At 61.9% G+C, this 17,736-nt stretch overlaps 1 protein-coding gene across 1 annotated transcript; it reads left to right on the top strand.

Moving 5' to 3' along the window:
- Positions 1-1,224: 1,224 nt before the first annotated feature.
- Positions 1,225-17,730, top strand: Aacs (acetoacetyl-CoA synthetase). The gene is made up of 16 exons (XM_013023044.1): positions 1,225-1,333; positions 2,458-2,571; positions 3,395-3,492; positions 5,141-5,255; positions 6,188-6,269; positions 8,865-9,012; positions 11,737-11,817; positions 11,898-12,022; positions 12,220-12,284; positions 12,369-12,491; positions 13,701-13,814; positions 14,053-14,178; positions 14,563-14,632; positions 14,922-14,980; positions 15,517-15,719; positions 17,452-17,730. The coding sequence occupies exons 1-16, from the start codon at positions 1,225-1,227 to the stop codon at positions 17,587-17,589; spliced, it is 1,770 nt and encodes a 589-aa protein (XP_012878498.1). The 3' UTR covers positions 17,590-17,730.
- Positions 17,731-17,736: the final 6 nt, after the last annotated feature.

Below are 17,736 nucleotides of genomic sequence, written 5' to 3'. Positions count from 1 at the left end.
TTTGAACCGCGATCCTCAGATCTCAGCCTCCTGAGTAGCTAGGATTACAGGCGTGAGCCACCAGCGCCCGGCTCCATGAAACTCTTATCTCCAATAAACCAGCAAAAAGCCAAAAGTGGAGCTGTGGCTTAAGTGGTAGAGGGCTAGCCTTGAGCAGAAAAGCTCAGAGATAGTGCCCAAGCCCAGAGCTTAAGTCCCAGAACTAGCACATACACACACACAAAAATGCTTCAATCTATGTATTAGGCAGTCTTTGGAAGAAGTGGTATAAAGGACATGCCTTAACTTAGTGATGAGTTTTATTGGCAGAGGCTTCCTGTGGGCTGGTGTCTGTGTTCCCGCACTGGCGAGATTGAGGCAGTGGAATCGTGAGTTCTAGCCCAGCCTGGACCACACAGTGAGATATTGTCTCAACGCCAAAAATTAAAATAGAGCTGGGTGCTGGTGGCTCAGGCCTGTAATCCTAGTTACTCAGAAACCTGAGCCTCTGCAGGAAAGTCTGTGATGCTCTTATCTCCAATGAGCCACCAAAAAACTGGAAGTGGCGCCATGGCTCAAAGTGGTAGAGTGCTAGCTTAGAGCAAAAAGAGCTCAGGGACAGCACCCAGGTCCTGAGTTCAAGCCCTGACTAAAAAAAAAAAAAAAAAAAGAAAGAAAAAGAAACTGAGTAACTCCCTGATTAAATCAGGGTTTTGGATCTGGCTGAGCAGCCTAGCAGGTTTGGGGAGCTCTGGGCCACACTTGGGAGAGCTCAGGCCACAGGGCTTCTGAAGGACTGTGCTGTGAGGGGTACGGGGGCCGTGGAGGGGTGCGGGGGCCGTGGAGGGGTGCGGGGGCCGTGAGGGGGTGCGGGGGCCATGGAGGGGTGCGGGCTGGGTCCCCGCCATTGCTGCTTGTGCTTGCACACGCTGGCTGGGAGCAGGAGCCTGTGGCTAGGGATCGCGTCCAGATGCTTCTCTCTCTCCCGATATGCTGCCACACACTGAGCCCTCAGCCGGGTTTCTTCCAGCGCTCTGGCTGCGGCCGTCTGGCCCGTGCCCCTCCGGCCCTCAGGAATTCCCTGCGTAGCCCAGCCCTGTCCACGGCCCACACGGGCTCCGAGCTCCCGGGAGCAGCACGCAGTGGCCACAGTGCCTGCCTGATGGGCAGCTGTCCCACGGTAGAGCTCAGGTGACTGGAATGTTCTTAGAAGAGACCTTGCCCCGCTGAGGGAGGGAAGGCTGAATGGCAGGGAGGTCAGGAGAGGGCACAGGGCTGGTGTCCACGGGGCAGGCGGGTGTTCACACGGGGAAGGTTGAGCCCTTGGCGATTAGGAATGAAACTGTGCGGGAAGGTGAGGCGGGGGCGTCTTCCCCAGGCAGCAGTGGGGTGCTCAGGTCCCATCTGTGCCTTCGGAGGTAGCAAGTGACCAACAGTCCTAGTGTCCATGCCTTAAACCCCCTGCAGCAGGGCGACCCCACCGGCGTCTCCAGGGCCTCCCCCCCCCCCCCCGTGAGCCAGGGCGTTGAGGCCACAGTCCATCCAGAAATAACCAAATAACCGACCGGCCGCAGGGCCGCCTGTCACCGGTAGGCTGAGCACTGAATTTTCTTACTTATATTTTTCTCTTTTTTTGCAATATTTGATATTTACAGAATGTTTGCATTTTCTGGGGTTTGAAAGGATAGCACTCTATCACTGGAGCCACAGCATCACTTCGAGCTTTTTCTGAATAGTTTATTGAATCAGAGTTTCACAGACTTTCCTGCCGGGCTGGCTTTGAACCTTGATCATCAGATCTCAGCCCCTTGAGTAGCAAGGAGTACAGGTGTGAGCCACTGGTGCCTAGCTTTGCATTATCTTTAGCTCTCTCTCTCTCTATGTCTCTGTCTCTCTACGTCTCTCTCTTTCTCTATCTCTTTGTGTTTCTGTCTCTCTGTCTCTCTCTGTCTCTCTCTGAAACAGGATCTTGCTGTGTAGCCAAGGCTGGTCTAGAACTTGAGATTGTCCTGCCTGTACCTCCTGAGTGCTGGGATGGCTGGTGTGAGAGACCACCCCTGGCTGTGTTCACTTTGTGATCAGTAAATGACGCGCCATCCAAACCACAGGTGGAAAGAGAGGAACGAGCTATTGATCCTTAAGCACTGTACTGATTGGAAAAGTCTCAGAAGGCCAGTTTCTGTGTGATTCTGTTTCTAGAACCTTCTTTCAGTGCAAAACTTGTAGGGATGGACAGCAGATTAATGGCAGCTGAGGGGCAGGGTGGCCCTGCGGAGTAAGACTGTGAAATGGGGCCAGGAGGATCTGTGTGGTGCCGACGCCTCTCCCGGCTCACAGGGTCACACTCACGCGGTGCCCCGGCTCAGATGCATACTCACGCTGTATCCCTGTCGGCCACCTGGGTCCCCGGGAATGCGTGGGCCTCTCTGCCCCCTCTCCTTGCCCGGTCTGTGTGCGACCTGCCCTTGTGACTTCCAGGCGAGGGCCGAGAGGAGATCGTGAAGGTGACCTTCCAGGAGCTGCGGCAGCAGGTGGCTCTGTTTGCAGCGGCTATGCGCAAGATGGGAGTGAGGAAAGGCGACCGGGTGGTTGGTGAGTGTCCTGGAGGCCAAGGGGGGATGCTGGCTGCGGGAATGAAGATGTGTTTAGGACTTGGCCCTAAGCTGCAGGCAGCAGACACAGCTTGTGCAAAGGCCCGTTGGCCCTTTGGGACGCAGCATCTGCAGAGGTGTGCATGCTGGGCCCCCGTTTCAGATGAGAAGCCCAGCTGAGGCCTGGGCTGCCTCCCTCCTCTGTCCCCCTGGAGGAGTTCCGGTCCCCACCAAGAGCCCCATGCGCTTTTCCCGTCACTTTGACTTCTGGGAAAATGCCGATGCTGGCAAGCGGGGCTGTGGGATGGGCAGGTGTGTGTGGGCAGCATCTGTGGCAGCGTTGGCTGAGGTGTGCCTCCCCCCAGGGGACGCACTGGCCTCGGGCAGCAACTGTGCCTGCCAGGAGGGCAAGGCCAGGTGGCCTCATGGGGCGCAGTAGGGCAGGGCACAGCCAGCCGGTCCCGGGGTGTCGGGCTGCTTCTGCAGCCTGGGCAGCGAGCGGCGTGGGAGCGGCGCCCTGGCTCTTGTGGATGGCTGGTGGGAGATAGCTCACGGGCGTTTCGTAGAGGGAAGAGTGGAGCGTGTGCTCTGCTGTGGATGGACGTGTGCTGGGCGGGTGGAAGCCTCCAGGGCCTGAAAGGTGGCTGCTGTGTGGGAGCAGAGGGGGGCTGTGGACGAGAGGCCTGGGGCCCGGACCCACAGGGGCGGGTGGAGAATGGGGGGAGAGGCCAGCGGGTCCCGCTGCCGCGCCCCGGCCTGGCCGCTGGGCGAACTTTGGGGAATCTGCCTTAAACACCCACGGGGGACTTTCCCTGGCCCCGCAGGCTACTTACCGAACGGTGAACATGCCGTGAAGGCCATGCTGGCTGCCGCGAGCATTGGCGCCATCTGGAGCTCCACGTCCCCAGACTTCGGTGTGAACGTGAGTCGGGCCATGCTTGGGTCCTGGGGGGCACGGCTGTAGGTTGTGGATGGGGTCTCCAGTGGGGCGGTGTCGTGGGGGAAAGAGCCGGTGCTGGGCATTGAGCCTGGGGCCTTGTGTGTGGTCCCTGGTGGGACCTGCTGTCGCTTGCCTCAGTTTCTCTGCCTGTGGCAGGGGTAGTGGGGCCTCTGTGAAAACCCCTGGGCGATGTCAAGGTCAGTGAGTGGTGGGGGAGGTGCTGGCCTGGGAGCCGTCCATCACGCTGGTCAGGCTGTGTATTTTATTGATCTGTTTGGTTCTTCACTTGTTTTTGGCTGTGCTGGGATTTGAACTTGTGGGCTTGTGCTTGCTAGGCAGGTGCTCTCAGGATGAGCCTTTTTTATTTTTTGTTTTTTTTTGGTCCGGTTGTAGGGCCTGAACTCTGGGCCTGGGCGCTGTCCCTCAGCTCTTCAGCTCAAAGCTAGCGCTCTACCACTTGAGCCACAGCGCCACTTCCGGCTTTTTTCTTTTTGCTTATGTGGTGCTGAGGAATCGAACCCAGGGCCTCATGCATGCAAGGCAAGTGCTCTGCCACTGAGCCAACTTCCCAGCCCCGAGCCTTTTTTATTTTTTTGTCGGTTGTGGGGCTTGAACTCTGGGTCTGGGCCTGAACTCTGGGTCCCTCAGCTCTTCAGCTCAAGGCTAGCACTCTACCACTTGAGCCACAGCTCCACTTCCAGTTTTCCAGTGGCTCATTGGTGATAAGAGTCTCACAGACTTTCCTGCCAGGGCTGGCTTTGGACCTCGATCCTCAGATCTCAGCCTCCTGAGTAGCTATGTTGACAGTAGTATGAGTTTTTTTAGCATTGTTTTCTCTGCTGCTGTTTACCAGTAATTTTTCCCTACAGGGTTAATTCCTCCTTTTTCTTTCTTTCTTTTCCTCTTTTTATTTTTTTGAGATGTGTCTCATATCAAAATAGAGTTTTGCGTTGCACGTGCCGTTCTCCTGCCTCAGCCTCCTGTGCTGGGATTACAGGGGTGATGGCCGCCAGGCAGAGGCTGCCTGCACTGCGCATTGCCTGTAACATCCGTGGCTGTGGCCACAGCAGAATCTGTGTGGCACCCTGGCCGGTGCCCAGCGCCCACTGAGGGCAAAGGCCGGGGGCTTCACCCCTAGTCTCCTGACAGACAGTGTGCGGCTTGGAACATTGACCGCTTTGGAAATGAGCTCTCCATCCTTGAGCCCTGACACAGATGGTGACACAGAGGTGGCGCCTGCGGCCAGGCCTGTGCCCCGCACTGCTCAGCCAGGGGTGGGCCCTGCTGAGCCAGCGCCTGCAGCGCCTCGTTAGTCCCTCCTCCCAGCTCCATTAGCTTCCGGTCCCGCTGTGCTGGCCTTGGCCTGCAGCCAGGTGCAGACCTGCCTGTCACGGTGTGGTGTGCAGGGTGCGTGTGCTCTGTAGGTTCCCAGGGGGCACTGGGGCGCGTCACAGGACTGGGGACATCTCCACATCCTTCAGTGCTTCCTGCCGCCACGGCCTTCCTTGGTGTGGCGGTGGCTTCTCAGCCATCACGGCTGCTGTGGCCGTGTTGCCCAGGGCTCCCGTCGGCAGCTGGAGGTCTTTGCTCTTTGCAGGATGACCTGTGGTGACGTCTCCCCCATTTTCAGGGTGTGCTGGACCGGTTTTCTCAGATTCAGCCGAAGCTCATCTTCTCAGTGGAAGCCGTGCTCTACAACGGCAAGGAACACAGCCACCTGGGCAAGCTGCAGCAGGTGGTGAAAGGTACGGGTGCACACGTGTGCGTGCACGGGTCACCCCGGAGTACGTGTGCGCGGATCGCCCTGGAGTACGCGTGCGCGGGTCACCCCGGAGCACGTGTGAGGGGAGGGGGGCGGTGCGGGTGCACGCGTGCGTGGGTCACCCCGGAGTACGTGTGCACAGATCGCCCTGGAGTACACGTGAGGGGGGTCACCCCGGAGTACATGTGCACGGGTCACCCCGGAGTACATGTGAGGGGATCGCCCTGGAGTACGCGTGAGGGGAGGGGTGCGGTGCGGGTGCACGCGTGAGGGGATCGCCCCGGAGTACGCGTGAGGGGAGTCACCCCGGAGCACGCGTGCGCGGATCGCCCTGGAGTACGTGTGAGGGGAGGGGGGCAGTGCGGGTGCACATGTGCGCGGGTCACCCCGGAGTACGTGTGCACAGATCACCCTGGAGTACACGTGAGGGGGGTCACCCCGGAGTACGCGTGTGCGGATCGCCCTGGAGTACGCGTGAGGGGAGGGGGGCGGTGTGGGTGCACGCGTGCGCGGGTCACCCCGGAGTACATGTGCACGGGTCACCCCGGAGCACGCGTGAGGGGAGGGGGGCGGTGCAGGTGCACGCGTGTGCGGGTCACCCCGGAGTACATGTGCACGGGTCACCCCGGAGTACGCGTGTGCGGATCGCCCTGGAGTACGCGTGAGGGGAGGGGGGCGGTGCGGGTGCACGCGTGTGCGGGTCACCCCGGAGTACATGTGCACGGGTCACCCCGGAGTACACGTGAGGGGAGTCACCCCGGAGCCCTGTGTGGGCCCAGAGGTTCCCAGAGACCTCTGCACGTGCGTGTGAATGTGCATGTGTGTGTGTGGCGTCTCCCTGGAGTCCTGTGCACACACACAGCATCAGGCCCAGCGCATACGTCCATTGGGTAACTGGCCTTCCCCTTCCCGCAGGCCTGCCTGACCTGAAGAGGGTGGTGGTGATTCCTTACGTCACCACTAGAGACAAGATAGACATTTCCAAGATCGCCAACAGGTAACAGCCAGGCCTTTGTCTCTCTTGCTTTCGTGGTCCTGGGATAGAGCCCAGACCTGGTGGTGCAAACAGTGGCACGTGGGAACTGTTTCTTGTGCTGTGACAACTGTCTCTCAGCGTTTAGGGGTGGTGGTAGTCACCTAGACAGAGGTAAATAGACAGAAGACCTGCCAGGTCCTGTGCGGGCTTGCTCGGTTTACCTACGGATGCTCTACCCCGTGAGCCATGCTTCCAGCCACCTTTTTGCTGGTTATTCTGGAGATAGAGTTTAGTGGACTTTCCTGTTGGGACTGGCTTCAAACTGGAATCCTCAGATCCCAGCCTCCTGAGTAGCTGGGATTACAGGTGGTGGGCACGGATGCCTCACTGCTTCCTGACATTTTGTTCCTGATATTTAGTTCAAGCCGAGTTTGTCTTGTTCTTAGTCTCAGTTTGGCAGGAGGTGCCCAGAGCAAGCCCTGGAGGCTGTGTGGTCGCACCAGGGGTCCTGGGCCCTCCAGCGGGGAGGGGACAGAGGCCTTGACTCGGGGAGACGGCAGGTGCCATGTTTTGTGCAGGGTGCCTCCTAGGGTGCGATGTCCTCTCGGGGTGCGGCACACTCTGTGGTGTCACCGCTGCGGGAGTGAGCTGCTGGCCCACAGTGCCCACGAGTAGGCGGAGCTTCAGTGTCCAGGAGTCCGGTGTGGGGCGTGGGGAGGGGGCGCCTGCCTGCCTGCCTGGACCTCCCGGGGGTGCCAGCATTCTGGAAGCAACCTGGCAGCAGCTGCAGGTGCTGGTGGCAGGCTCGGTCTGTAGGTCAAGTCCGGGTGACCCTGAGGGGCCTCTCCACCATGCGGTGGCAGCGCAGTGACAGCTGTGGGTCACATGGTCGTCACCGGGATCTGCAGTGCCCCGAGGGACACCTGCAGCCTCTGTCCATTAGAGTCAGGAGCTCTAGGCTTGCTGCCTCCATTCTGTCTCCCGGGTCTTTCTGCGGGAGCCACAGAGCTGCGGGGAGGAAGGCCTGCCGGCTCAGGCCCACGTGGCCCCGCCCCCATGTCCCAGTGACTGGTGGGAAGTGCACCCACAGGCTCGCTTGCAGTGTGCACAGCTGTCCCCTCATTCCTCCCAGGCCCTAGGCCCTGTCCTGCTTCAGTGGCTGGTGGCTGAGGCTACAGCAGAACCCTGCACAGCCCATCCACAGAGGTGAGCAGAGCCACCCTCGGGCTCTTCATTTCTGGAAGATAAACCAAAGCAGTGGTATTTGCTGTGATCTGTGGACGGTTTGAAAGCTAGTCTTCCCCTGTGTGGAGCATCTGTCTGATTGGCATTTATATAAATGGCTGTGTGGGGTTGGGGGGTGGGGAGAAAGGCTTTTGTGGCCTGAGTTCCGGGTGTCCCATTTCCTGACCCTCTAGAGCGGGGGGCCTTGCTGGTTTGTCTCTCAGTGCTGAATTATTCTGTTGGTCGGTTACAAACCATTGCGTGGTCAGGACAGGCCTTGGCACTGAGGGTCCTGCCCGGGCCTGATGCCTCTGCTGCCTTGCACGTGCTGCGGTTCATTCGCCTTGGCCAGCGGTGGACCTCAGTCCATCCCTGGAAGAGAGAAAGTGCGCTGGCCACCGCACGGTGGACAGCCGGTGCTGGGCAGGGGCAGCCGGGCACACGAAGGGCTGTGTTGCCCTGGTGGCTTGTGGCCACCCCGCTGTTGCTCTCTGTCGGTTTAGGGTAAGGCTGGGCACACTTCAGTCAGTAGTTTGGATTAGTTTTTCTTTTTGCTGGCCCTGAGTCTTGAACTCAGGGCCTGGACGCTGTCCCAGAGCCTCTTTGTACTCAAAGGTAGCGCTCTACCACTTGAGCCACAGCACCATTTCTGGGTTGTGAGTGGTTCTTTGGAGATAAGAGTCTCACAGGGACTTTTCTGCTTGGGCTGGCTTCGAACCTCCATCCTCAGATCTCAGCCTCCTGAGTAGCTAGGATGACAGGCGTGTGCCACCGGTGCCCCGCAGTAGTTTGGATTTTTAACATTTCTTCTTGGTCAGATGTTTAGTCTCGCTGCATGAGTGTGTGAGCAGTGCTGTCCCCTCCGTCTGCAGAGTGTGATCCTAGGCTGGCTGCCTCCCTGCGCCGCACAGGGGACCCTGGGGTCCAGTGCCCGGCAGGTAATCCCAGGAAACAAAAAGCTGGGCTGGAAGACCTGATGGCAGTGTGTGCATGTGCCGGCGGCTGTGGCTCCCGGGGTGACTGCGGAGCTCAGTCCTGCGCTGGGCTAAGGAGCCTGTCCTGGGGCTTGAGCTCTAGGCCTGGATGGTGTCCCTGAGTATTTTTGTTGAAGGCTAGCTCTGCCCCACTTGAGCCACAGCTCCACTTCTGGTCTCCCCCCACTGGTTAATTGGAGACAAGTGTCTCTTAACTTTTCTGCCCCCGCCCCGGGCCTTCCCCACACCGCTTTGTGCCGTGGCCCTCACACCTCTGCCCCGAGTAGCACATGCTGGGAGCCACCTGGAAATCCTCCGCTTTCCTTCAGCCGAACCTCGGTGGCGTGTCTCCCTCTCTGCTCTCCCTGCGCCTCCCGAGCAGCCGCCGCTCACCTTGTCTCTGTGTTTCTGTCCACAGCGTGTTTCTGGATGACTTCCTCGCCCTGGGCCTGGGCGAGCCGGCCCCCCAGCTGGAGTTCGAGCAGCTGCCGTTCAGCCACCCGCTCTTCATCATGTTCTCCTCGGGCACCACCGGTGCGCCCAAGTGCATGGTGCACTCAGCCGGGGTATGCCTGCTGCCGGGGCTTGCCGCCCCCCGCCCCCCCCCCCCCCCGTCGGGGCCCGCCCCCCCCGCCAGCCCCCTCCCCCACCGGCCCCCCCCCCAGGCCTGCCTGTCCTCCCTACAGACCTGGCACACCCACTGCCCAGCCACACCAGCAGCCGCCCCAGGGAGCTGCCGCCCCGGGGCTTGCTAGCTGATGCCGCTATGGTGACTGGCGTGGAGGTCACCATGGGACAGTGAGCCCCCCGGGTGGGCTCCCACAGGGTGGGCCAGCGTTGCTCACTGTAGGAGAGATGTGGGAGAACATGAGAGACCGTGGGAGAGCGTGGGCGGGGGTGGGAGAGCGTGGGTGGGTGTGGGAGAGCGTGGGTGGGTGTGGGAGAGCCACGGGCTTGTGTCTTGCACATGTCATCCAGGGAACACTTATCCGGCTAGGGATCAGTCCGGAAGGCTGCGTCTGGGAAGTTGTGTCTTGGGTCCTGGAGGCTGGAGGCTGGCGCTGGGCTCTGGGGGCCTGCCTCCCTGCTTGTGCATGGCCACTGCCTCCCGAGGAGGCTCTCCAGTGGGCCTTTTGTTCTACCCATTTCCAGGCTGTGGCTGAATGCTGCAAACTGGGTAGCATGTGGAGAGCAAAGGTTTGCTCAGTCCCGGCTGGGGGCAGGGAGGCTGAGGGTCAGGCTGCAACCGGCTGCATCCAGTGTGGGCTGGATGCCAGAGGGAACTTGCCAGCGGGTCTCTCATCAAGCTGAGTGCCACTGCACAGGACTCCTAGAGCCGGAACGTTCTCTTGGAGAGCTGGTGCCACCATCGGCCCTTATGTCAAGGATGGCGCCACGCTACCAGGCACACAGCCCAGAGATGCTGCTGGCAGGACATCCGTGGACCACCACGGCCCAGTGGCACCCAGAACCTCGTCCCCTCCCTGGGCTCAGGCTGCGGGGGTGGGGAGGCCCCCGCACAGTGGTCAGCCTGCCACGCTCGGCTTTCCTCCCCTCTGAGGAGAGAGGCACCGAGAGAAAGGCCTCCAGCGCTGGCCACTGCTGGCCGGCGCTCAGCTGGTGTGTGGGGATGGCGTAAATGCCCGTTGTAGCCGCTGGCCTTTCCAGATGCTTCTTTACACCTGCAAAATGCGAAGAGCTTTCAGGAGGGGCAGCCTCTCCCGGTGTGCTCCTCAAGACGGGAGCTCGCGTGGCCTCGGGGCACGGGGCCAGTCCTGGGTGTGAGGTCCTCCCACAAAACACCGTGGGGCACCAGGCGACCCAGAGGCTGCAGTGTGGGAGGCTGGGGACCGTGGCCCGGGCCCCTGCCGGCCCAGTGCCACTTTGTGTGGGCAGAAGTGGCCTTGCCACTCAAAGGCAGCCGCTGACCGCCGGGCACTGGGCTCGACCTTCCGAGCAGCCGCTGACTGCCGGGTGTTGGCCTTGACCTTCCCAGCAGGGCTGCCACGCGTCTGGCCACAGGCCCATCTCCCAGCCACGAGACGGGTGTTTTTAGAACCTTGTAGGCAGGGAGGATGTGTGGGGCTGAGGAAGACACTTCCAGAAAAGCCAGAGCGTGTCACCGCGCGGTTATTTTTAGTGTTTTGCATAGTGACTGCCGTTTTTAAAGCAGCAGAACATAGAAATATATCAGCTATAATGGAGTTTGTTCATAAAATGCCCGTGCCTGGCATATTTAGCGTGGGGAAAGATCAAGAAAAGATGCATGTGTTCCATTTTCACTGGGCTCACTGCTCCAGAGAACTGGTATTAAGCCTCTTTGCCCAGTGCTGAGAGTTATCATGTCTTGAGTGTGGGGCAGGCTGCCCTTGGATTTGTGGTCCTCCCGCGTCGCCTCCCCAGGGCTGGCTTCACGGGTGTGCCCGCCTTCTAACTTCTCCCGAGCGTGACAGGTGTGGGACACGTGGGCCTTCACGCCAGCCAGGAGGCCTGGCCGGGCCGCTGGTGTTCACATGGGCAGTGGCCCCACGCCAGCCTGGGACCAGGGACCCGTTCTGTCCCTGGTGGGACCCGAGGCCCAGTGCGGGTGACAGGAGAAGGGGGCATGTGGGGCCTTCGCCGTGCCCTTGGGACACCAGGGTGGGGTGGGCTCTGGGCGGCTGGGGGAAGCCCCTGGGCCCTGCAGGGCAGCTCAGTGCGGTGGCGGCAGGGCGGCATGTCTGCACCCTTGGCGTCTGTTGCCCATAAGCATCGAAATAAAAAAGCAACAGGTGGGCTGGGAAGGTGGCTCAGTGGTAGAGCGCTTGCCTTGCATGCATGAGGCCCTGGGTTCGATTCCTCAGCACCACATAAGCAAAATGAAAAGAGCTGGAAGTGGCACTGTGGCTCAAGTGGTAGAGTGCTAGCCTTGAGCTGAAGAGCTGAGGGACAGTGCCCAGGCCCAGAGTTCAGACCCCATGACCGGACCCAAAAAACAAAACCAGCAGGTGACGGGCGGCCCCTGCTGTCCCTGGCCGAGCTGTCCTGGCTGTGAGCCCGGTCAGCCGGTGGGACATCCTCCCTGGGCAAGCTCCTGCCCTCCAGCAGGTGTCCACGGTGCCTCCAGGGCTTGGCACTGGGCGGGAAGGGCCCTGGCGGTTTCCCCATGTGAGTCACAAATGACAGGGCGTAGCTCGCCAGGCCAGGCGCTGCCACGCCCCGGGCCAGCGCGAGGGGCCTGTGCTCCCTCGGGCAGCGTGTGGTGGGCGCGAGGCCCGGGCCGCTGCTCATCTGTGTGCCCTCGTCCACAGGGCACCCTCATCCAGCACCTGAAGGAACACATGCTGCACGGGAACACGGCCCGCAGCGACATTCTGCTCTACTACACCACGGTGGGCCCCGGGGCTCGGCTGGAGGGGCGGGTGGGTGCCCCTCCTGGCCGTGGCTGACCCCCAACCCTGGTCTGCCGCAGGTCGGCTGGATGATGTGGAACTGGATGGTGTCCGCTCTGGCCACCGGAGCCTCGGTGGTCCTGTACGACGGCTCCCCGCTGGTCCCCACGCCCGCCGTGCTGTGGGACCTGGTGGACAGGATTGGGTAGGTCCCGAGTCCCGCCGGCCGGAGCCAAACTTTCCTGGCCTGGGTGAGGCCGGCTGAGGCCTGACACCGGGCCCGCTACTGGTGGGGAAGGTTCTTTCCTAGTGAGAGAGACTGCAGCAAAGGGTTAGCAGTCCCTGGGAACTTAAACGGCTTCAAAACCTCTCTCAGTCCCTTTAAACGGTCTGTGTCCTTAGCATCACCATCCTGGGGACGGGTGCCAAGTGGCTGTCGGTGCTGGAAGAGAAGGACATGAAGCCCGGTGAGCCCTGTCCCCTGCTCCGGGGTGGGGTGGGGCCGTGGGGCGGGGAGGGGCCCGGGGTAATCTCTCATGACTGCTCACCAGCGGAAACCCACAATCTCCACACACTCCACACCATCCTGTCCACCGGCTCCCCGCTGAAGGCCCAGAGCTACGAGTATGTCTACAAGTGCATCAAGAGCAGCGTGCTCCTGGGCTCCATCTCAGGTATGGGGCCAGGGATACGGAGGGGGGGGGCCCGGGGGTGTCCCCTGTGGTGCTGACAGATGAGTGCTCAGTCACCGTGCAGGCTGGCGTTGAGAGCAAGTCCCCTGAGGGGCACGTGCGGGCGGCAGAGGTGGTTTTGTGATTGTACGTGTGTGCATTTATGCTGGTGCATTGTGTGTGGGGTCAGTGGCTTCTCTAGCCTGGCTGGCCTCAAACGGTCATCTCCTGCCTCGGCCTCCTGGTGCAGGGACTGCAGGCCTGTGCCACCGTGTCCAGCACAAGTGGCCTTTTCTCATCACTTCATAAACGCGCACTGTGCCTGGAGAGTAATGGGTGCAGGTGACAGTAAAACCTGGGACTCCGTGTCTCCTTTCCCTTCAGGCGTGTGCCCGCACACTATGTGTGTATGTGTATATATGCGTGTACCCGTGCACCTGTGTGCGTGTGTATGGGAGAGAGGCCTGAGGCTCCTGCCTTCCTCCCTTGATGATATTGACTCCATATTGCAGTCCATAGAAATCCTTGGGCCACTTTAATTTCTTTTTGAGTATTTGCAATTCTGATTCTTCTCGTGCTGTGAGAACTCTTCACAGAACTCTCTACAAGGACATTTTGGAGGCCTGAGCCGCCCTGCCGACTGCCTTCTGCGTTGCTTCTTTGGCTCTGCTAGGGTTCTTGGGCAGGGCGTTCGGAGCCCCAGGGGTTCCCGGGCCTTTCTGGGCCAGAGGAGCTTTGGTTCTGCCCCCTGTGGGGGTGGAGGCCCAGCCCCGTCCCCCCCCCCCCGGCCTGCTGCACCCTGTGGGGATGGCCTCATCCTTCCTGGGGCTGCCGGTTCCTGTGGCCCTGATCGTCTGCTCTGTGGGGGTGGCTTGTCTGCCCTCGTGTGTGTGTGTGTGTGTGTGTGTGTGTGTGTGTGCCCAATCGTCTGCCCTCGTGTGTGTGGGGGGGTGGGGGGCCCAATCATCTGCCCTCGTGTGTGTGTGTGTGCCCAATCGTCTGCCCTTGTGTGTGTGTGTGTGTGGGCCCAATGGTCTGCCCTCGTGTGTGTGTGTGTGGGCCAATCGTCTGCCCTTGTGTGTGTGTGTGTGTGCCCAATCGTCTGCCCTCGTGTGTGTGTGTGTGTGTGTGTGTGTGTCTGTGGGGGGGCGGCCCCGATCGTTGGTGGTGGCAGCCGCGGCCCCTCGGCTGACTCCTCTGCCCTCACTACAGGAGGCACGGATATCATCTCCTGCTTCATGGGTCAGAATGTGTCGGTCCCCGTGTACAAGGGGGAGATCCAGGCCCGGAACCTGGCCATGGCTGTGGAGGCCTGGGATGAGGAAGGTGATGAGCTGCTGTTGCTGGTTTGGGTGACTTGGAGGCGCCGCGGGGTGGGGGTGGGGTGCCCCTATTGGTTTATATACAGGGCCGTCCCTGTCCCCACCTGGGGAAGCAGGTGCCGAGCCGGGGGGCAGGTGCTGTGCTCAGGAGCCGGGCAGCGGGGTCCCCGAGGAGAGGTGCCAGCGCCTGGGCAGGGCCACCACCTGAGTGTGGCTTGCACACTTACCCTGCCCCCCCCCAGGCAGGGCCGTGTGGGGGGAGAGCGGGGAGCTGGTGTGCACGAAGCCCCTCCCCTGCCAGCCCACCCACTTCTGGAATGATGAGAATGGGAGCAAGTACCGGAAGGCGTATTTCTCCAAGTTCCCAGGTGAGTCTGGAGGCGTGGGCGGGCCGCTCCCCACGCGGGCACTGCCCGGCCAGCCCACGCCGTCTGTGAAGCCACACCTCACCGACTCTGCACCAGGGCCTCCTGCCTGGGCCTGCGCTTGGCCCCTTGGTGGCAGGGTGGGCGGGGGGGGGCGGGGAGAAGCTCTGCTGCCCGCACAGCAGGCATCCCCACACAGGGCTCCCCCAGTGGCCACCCCCACGTAGGGTGGCACAAAGGTCACCACCTTGCGGGCCAGCGATGGTCTGTATTCCTGGCTCAGCAGGCGGCCAGTGCAGAGGGCTTCCCTCTTGCCTGGCACGGCACGGGGTCCAGGGCAGGGCTGTGACCCCGAGCCGCCTGAGTGTGCTCTGCTCTGTCCCGCAGGCGTGTGGGCGCACGGCGACTACTGCAGGATCAACCCCCGGACGGGGGGCATCGTCATGCTGGGCCGCAGGTGAGGGGTCTGCGCGCTGCGTGCCCTGCCCCACCCTGCGCCCCGGCTGCCCCCCTCAGTGCACCCTGCATTCCCACCAAGGGCTTCCGCACAGGCTGATGTGGGCCCTGCGCCCAGTCTGCACTGTCCCCGCCCTGCGCCTTCCTGCATGGGGCCGACCGTGTCTCTGAGCACCACCACCACAGCTGCCACGTGGGGAGGGACAGTGGACGCTCAGAGCCAGGGTTTGAGTTTGGGGGCAGCCAGGGAAGGCGGGGCCTGCTCCCACTCTCCTTGTCTCCCTGACTAGCGACGGCACACTCAACCCCAACGGCGTGAGGTTCGGCAGCTCGGAGATCTACAACATCGGTACGTAGTGCTCCCCACCGGACTCCTCACAGCCCCCGGGTCCCTTTCCAGAGTCCCTGCCCCAGAAGTGACTGGCCTACAAACTCTCTTCTAGAACACATCTGGCCAAGCGGCTTACCTGGGGGTCACCTGTGCCCCACTCCTTCATGGGGGCCTCATGGTGGGCTCAGTTGGGGTGGCGGGTCACCTCTGTTACTGGGTAAGGAAACAGGCACAGAGAGGCACAGAAGGTGCAGCAGTGTACAGGATGCCGAACGGGCCCTGCCGCCCTGTGCTCACGATTGCCCAGTCAAGCCGCCTGGCCGGGGTGTAGGCCCAGCCTGGGCCCCAAGGACCCCCTTCCCGGGAGGCAGCCTTCCTGCAGGGCTAATGTGGGGTCTGATGGGTGGACCCAGCCCCGTGCCCAGCTCTGGACTCCTGGACTCCTGCCAGTCCATCGTGGCATAGCTGAGCTCTGCCCCTGGCCAGTGTCCTGCAGGCGGCAGGGCACTGCTGCTGCTGCGCACTTCCTGTGCGCCTCACCCCTGTCTCCACAGTGGAGGCCTTCGAGGAGGTGGAGGACAGCCTGTGTGTGCCCCAGTATAACAGGCACGGCGAGGAGAGGGTGATTCTCTTCCTGAAGATGGCCTCTGGCCACACCTTCGAGCCGGGCCTGGTGAAGCGCATCCGAGATGCCATCCGCATCGGCCTGTCTGCGCGCCACGTCCCCAGCCTCATCCTGGAGACCCAGGGCATCCCGGTACGTCCCCGCCCGGCAGCCCGGCCTCCCCCAAGCTCTCAGATAGCCGGAGCCGCGTTGCCTAGCAACTGCCCTTTTAGAGTTGCACCTCAGAGGTGTGGGATGGGTGGCCACAGCGTCTCCAGGTCATGGGTGAGAAAGTTCGCTTGGCAGGAGCAGCAGGCACTCCAGCTCTGCCTTCCGCTTGGAAGCTCCTCTCGGGAAGCTGTCAGGGGACAGCTTAAGACGTCTGTGCTGCTGTTTGGCACTGAGGTCTAGATGAATGGGGAATGGGGGCGATCTGGCCTGGGCTCTTTCAGCTTTGCACTGGAGTCCAGACGCCCAGTCTCGGGTGGAAGTGGCCGGCGGGGAGGCTCGCCACCCCAGTGTGCCCAGGGCCTGGAGGGTGCTCAGAGTTGATCCCCTGTGCCTTCCCGAGTATGGGGCCTGGGCACCCTTGGAGGGAGCCACTAGCCAACAAGGCACAAAGGGCCAAAGTGTCCCCGGGGGATACAGGCCAACCAGTGTGCTTCCTGCTGCAGGCACGGTCAGGTGTGGCACCGGATAGACTTTACTCACTGCAGGCCAGCACCACGACTGCCATTGCCTGGCCTGTGGCCTTTCCCAGATGGGCTGCTTGCCCTGCCAGGCGCCCAGTGGCTGCGCTGCTTTTTGGCAGTTTCTAGCACACTGCCTCTGTCCATCTTAGCAGCTGGGGTACAAGTCACTGTCCAGTGGGCATCAGCAGGAGACGAGTGTCACAGCCAGAGAGTGGTGGCACACGCAAGCGTCTGCCTCCCTGTAAGCCGCACGCGGGGCCTGGCTGGTGCACATGGCCACTGAAATCTTCAAGTGAATGATTTCAGTCGCATTTCAGATTTAACTCCTGGTGCCAGCAGGCTTACTTGGCTCTCAGAAGGAGGCCTTAGAAGCCTGTAGTGCATTAGTGCAACGATGTCCCCATAGCCCATCTTGAGTAAAGAGGAAAGACATGGTCACGTGTTGGACATCTGCATAGCGTGCCACACACATGGTTTGGGGAGTGGGTTGGATTTCGACCTGATCGAGGACTGGTACACACCACAAAAACCATGAAGTGTGAATCTGGGCACTTCGGGCTCTATGGCGACCTGTGTGTGCCCCTCTCCCCCCAGGTGTGCCAGCTGGGGGCACCACATCCCGGAAGTCTCCATTGCTGGCTTCCCAGGGTGGCTGCTGGTGTGGGGATGGCCATGTGCTCACATGGGGGGCAGCCGGGAGCTCAGCCTCACTCTGGTGCTGCCTTCTGGGCAGGGAAGTGGGGTGAGGCCTGCACTGGCCCCCGGGTTGGCGTCAGGCCTCCACGCACCTCACCGACTGCCCTCTGCGTGGTCAGCACCTTTGGGTCAGCACTCCAGGTGCCGCCCTCGATGGGGCGTGGTGACCAGGATGTGGCCTCAGGTGCGGCCCTCGGTTTAAGGATGTGGCCTGTAGGGGCGTGGCCCATGGGTACCGCCCTGGGGGTGTGGTCACAGGATGTGGCCCGTGGGGGCGTGGCCTTCGGGGGCGTGGCCCCCGGGTACCGCCCCATGGGGGCGTGGTCACAAGGCGTGTCCCCGGGTGCGGCTCTCGTTTAAGGATGTGGCCTGCGGGGGCGTGGCCTGCGGGGGCGTGGCCCCGGGCACCGCCCCAGGGGGCGTGGTCGCAGGGCGTGGCCCCGGGTGCGGCCCTCGGCTTAAGGCCGCTCTCCCGCTCTCCACTCCCCGCTCCGCAGTACACGCTCAACGGCAAGAAGGTGGAGGTGGCGGTGAAGCAGGTGGTGGCCGGCCGGGCCGTGGAGCACCGCGGCGCCTTCTCCAATCCCGAGACCCTCGATTTGTACCGGGGCATCCCCGAGCTGCAGGACTTCTGAGCGGCGCCGTGCGCCCGACGGTGCGTGTGCGCACGGCGCTTCCGGAAACTTCTGGGAAGGAGATGCATGGGCACGTAAGGGAGCGGCGTCCGCTCTTCCCGCGCTCGGATGGGCCCGACCCTGCCCGCAGGAGCCGGCCCGGTGAGG

The sequence above is a fragment of the Dipodomys ordii genome, unplaced genomic scaffold (assembly GCF_000151885.1).
Source record: "Dipodomys ordii isolate 6190 unplaced genomic scaffold, Dord_2.0 Scaffold66, whole genome shotgun sequence".
In the NCBI taxonomy this organism is placed as follows: domain Eukaryota; kingdom Metazoa; phylum Chordata; class Mammalia; order Rodentia; family Heteromyidae; genus Dipodomys; species Dipodomys ordii.
This window is presented reverse-complemented; position numbering and strand designations above follow the sequence as displayed.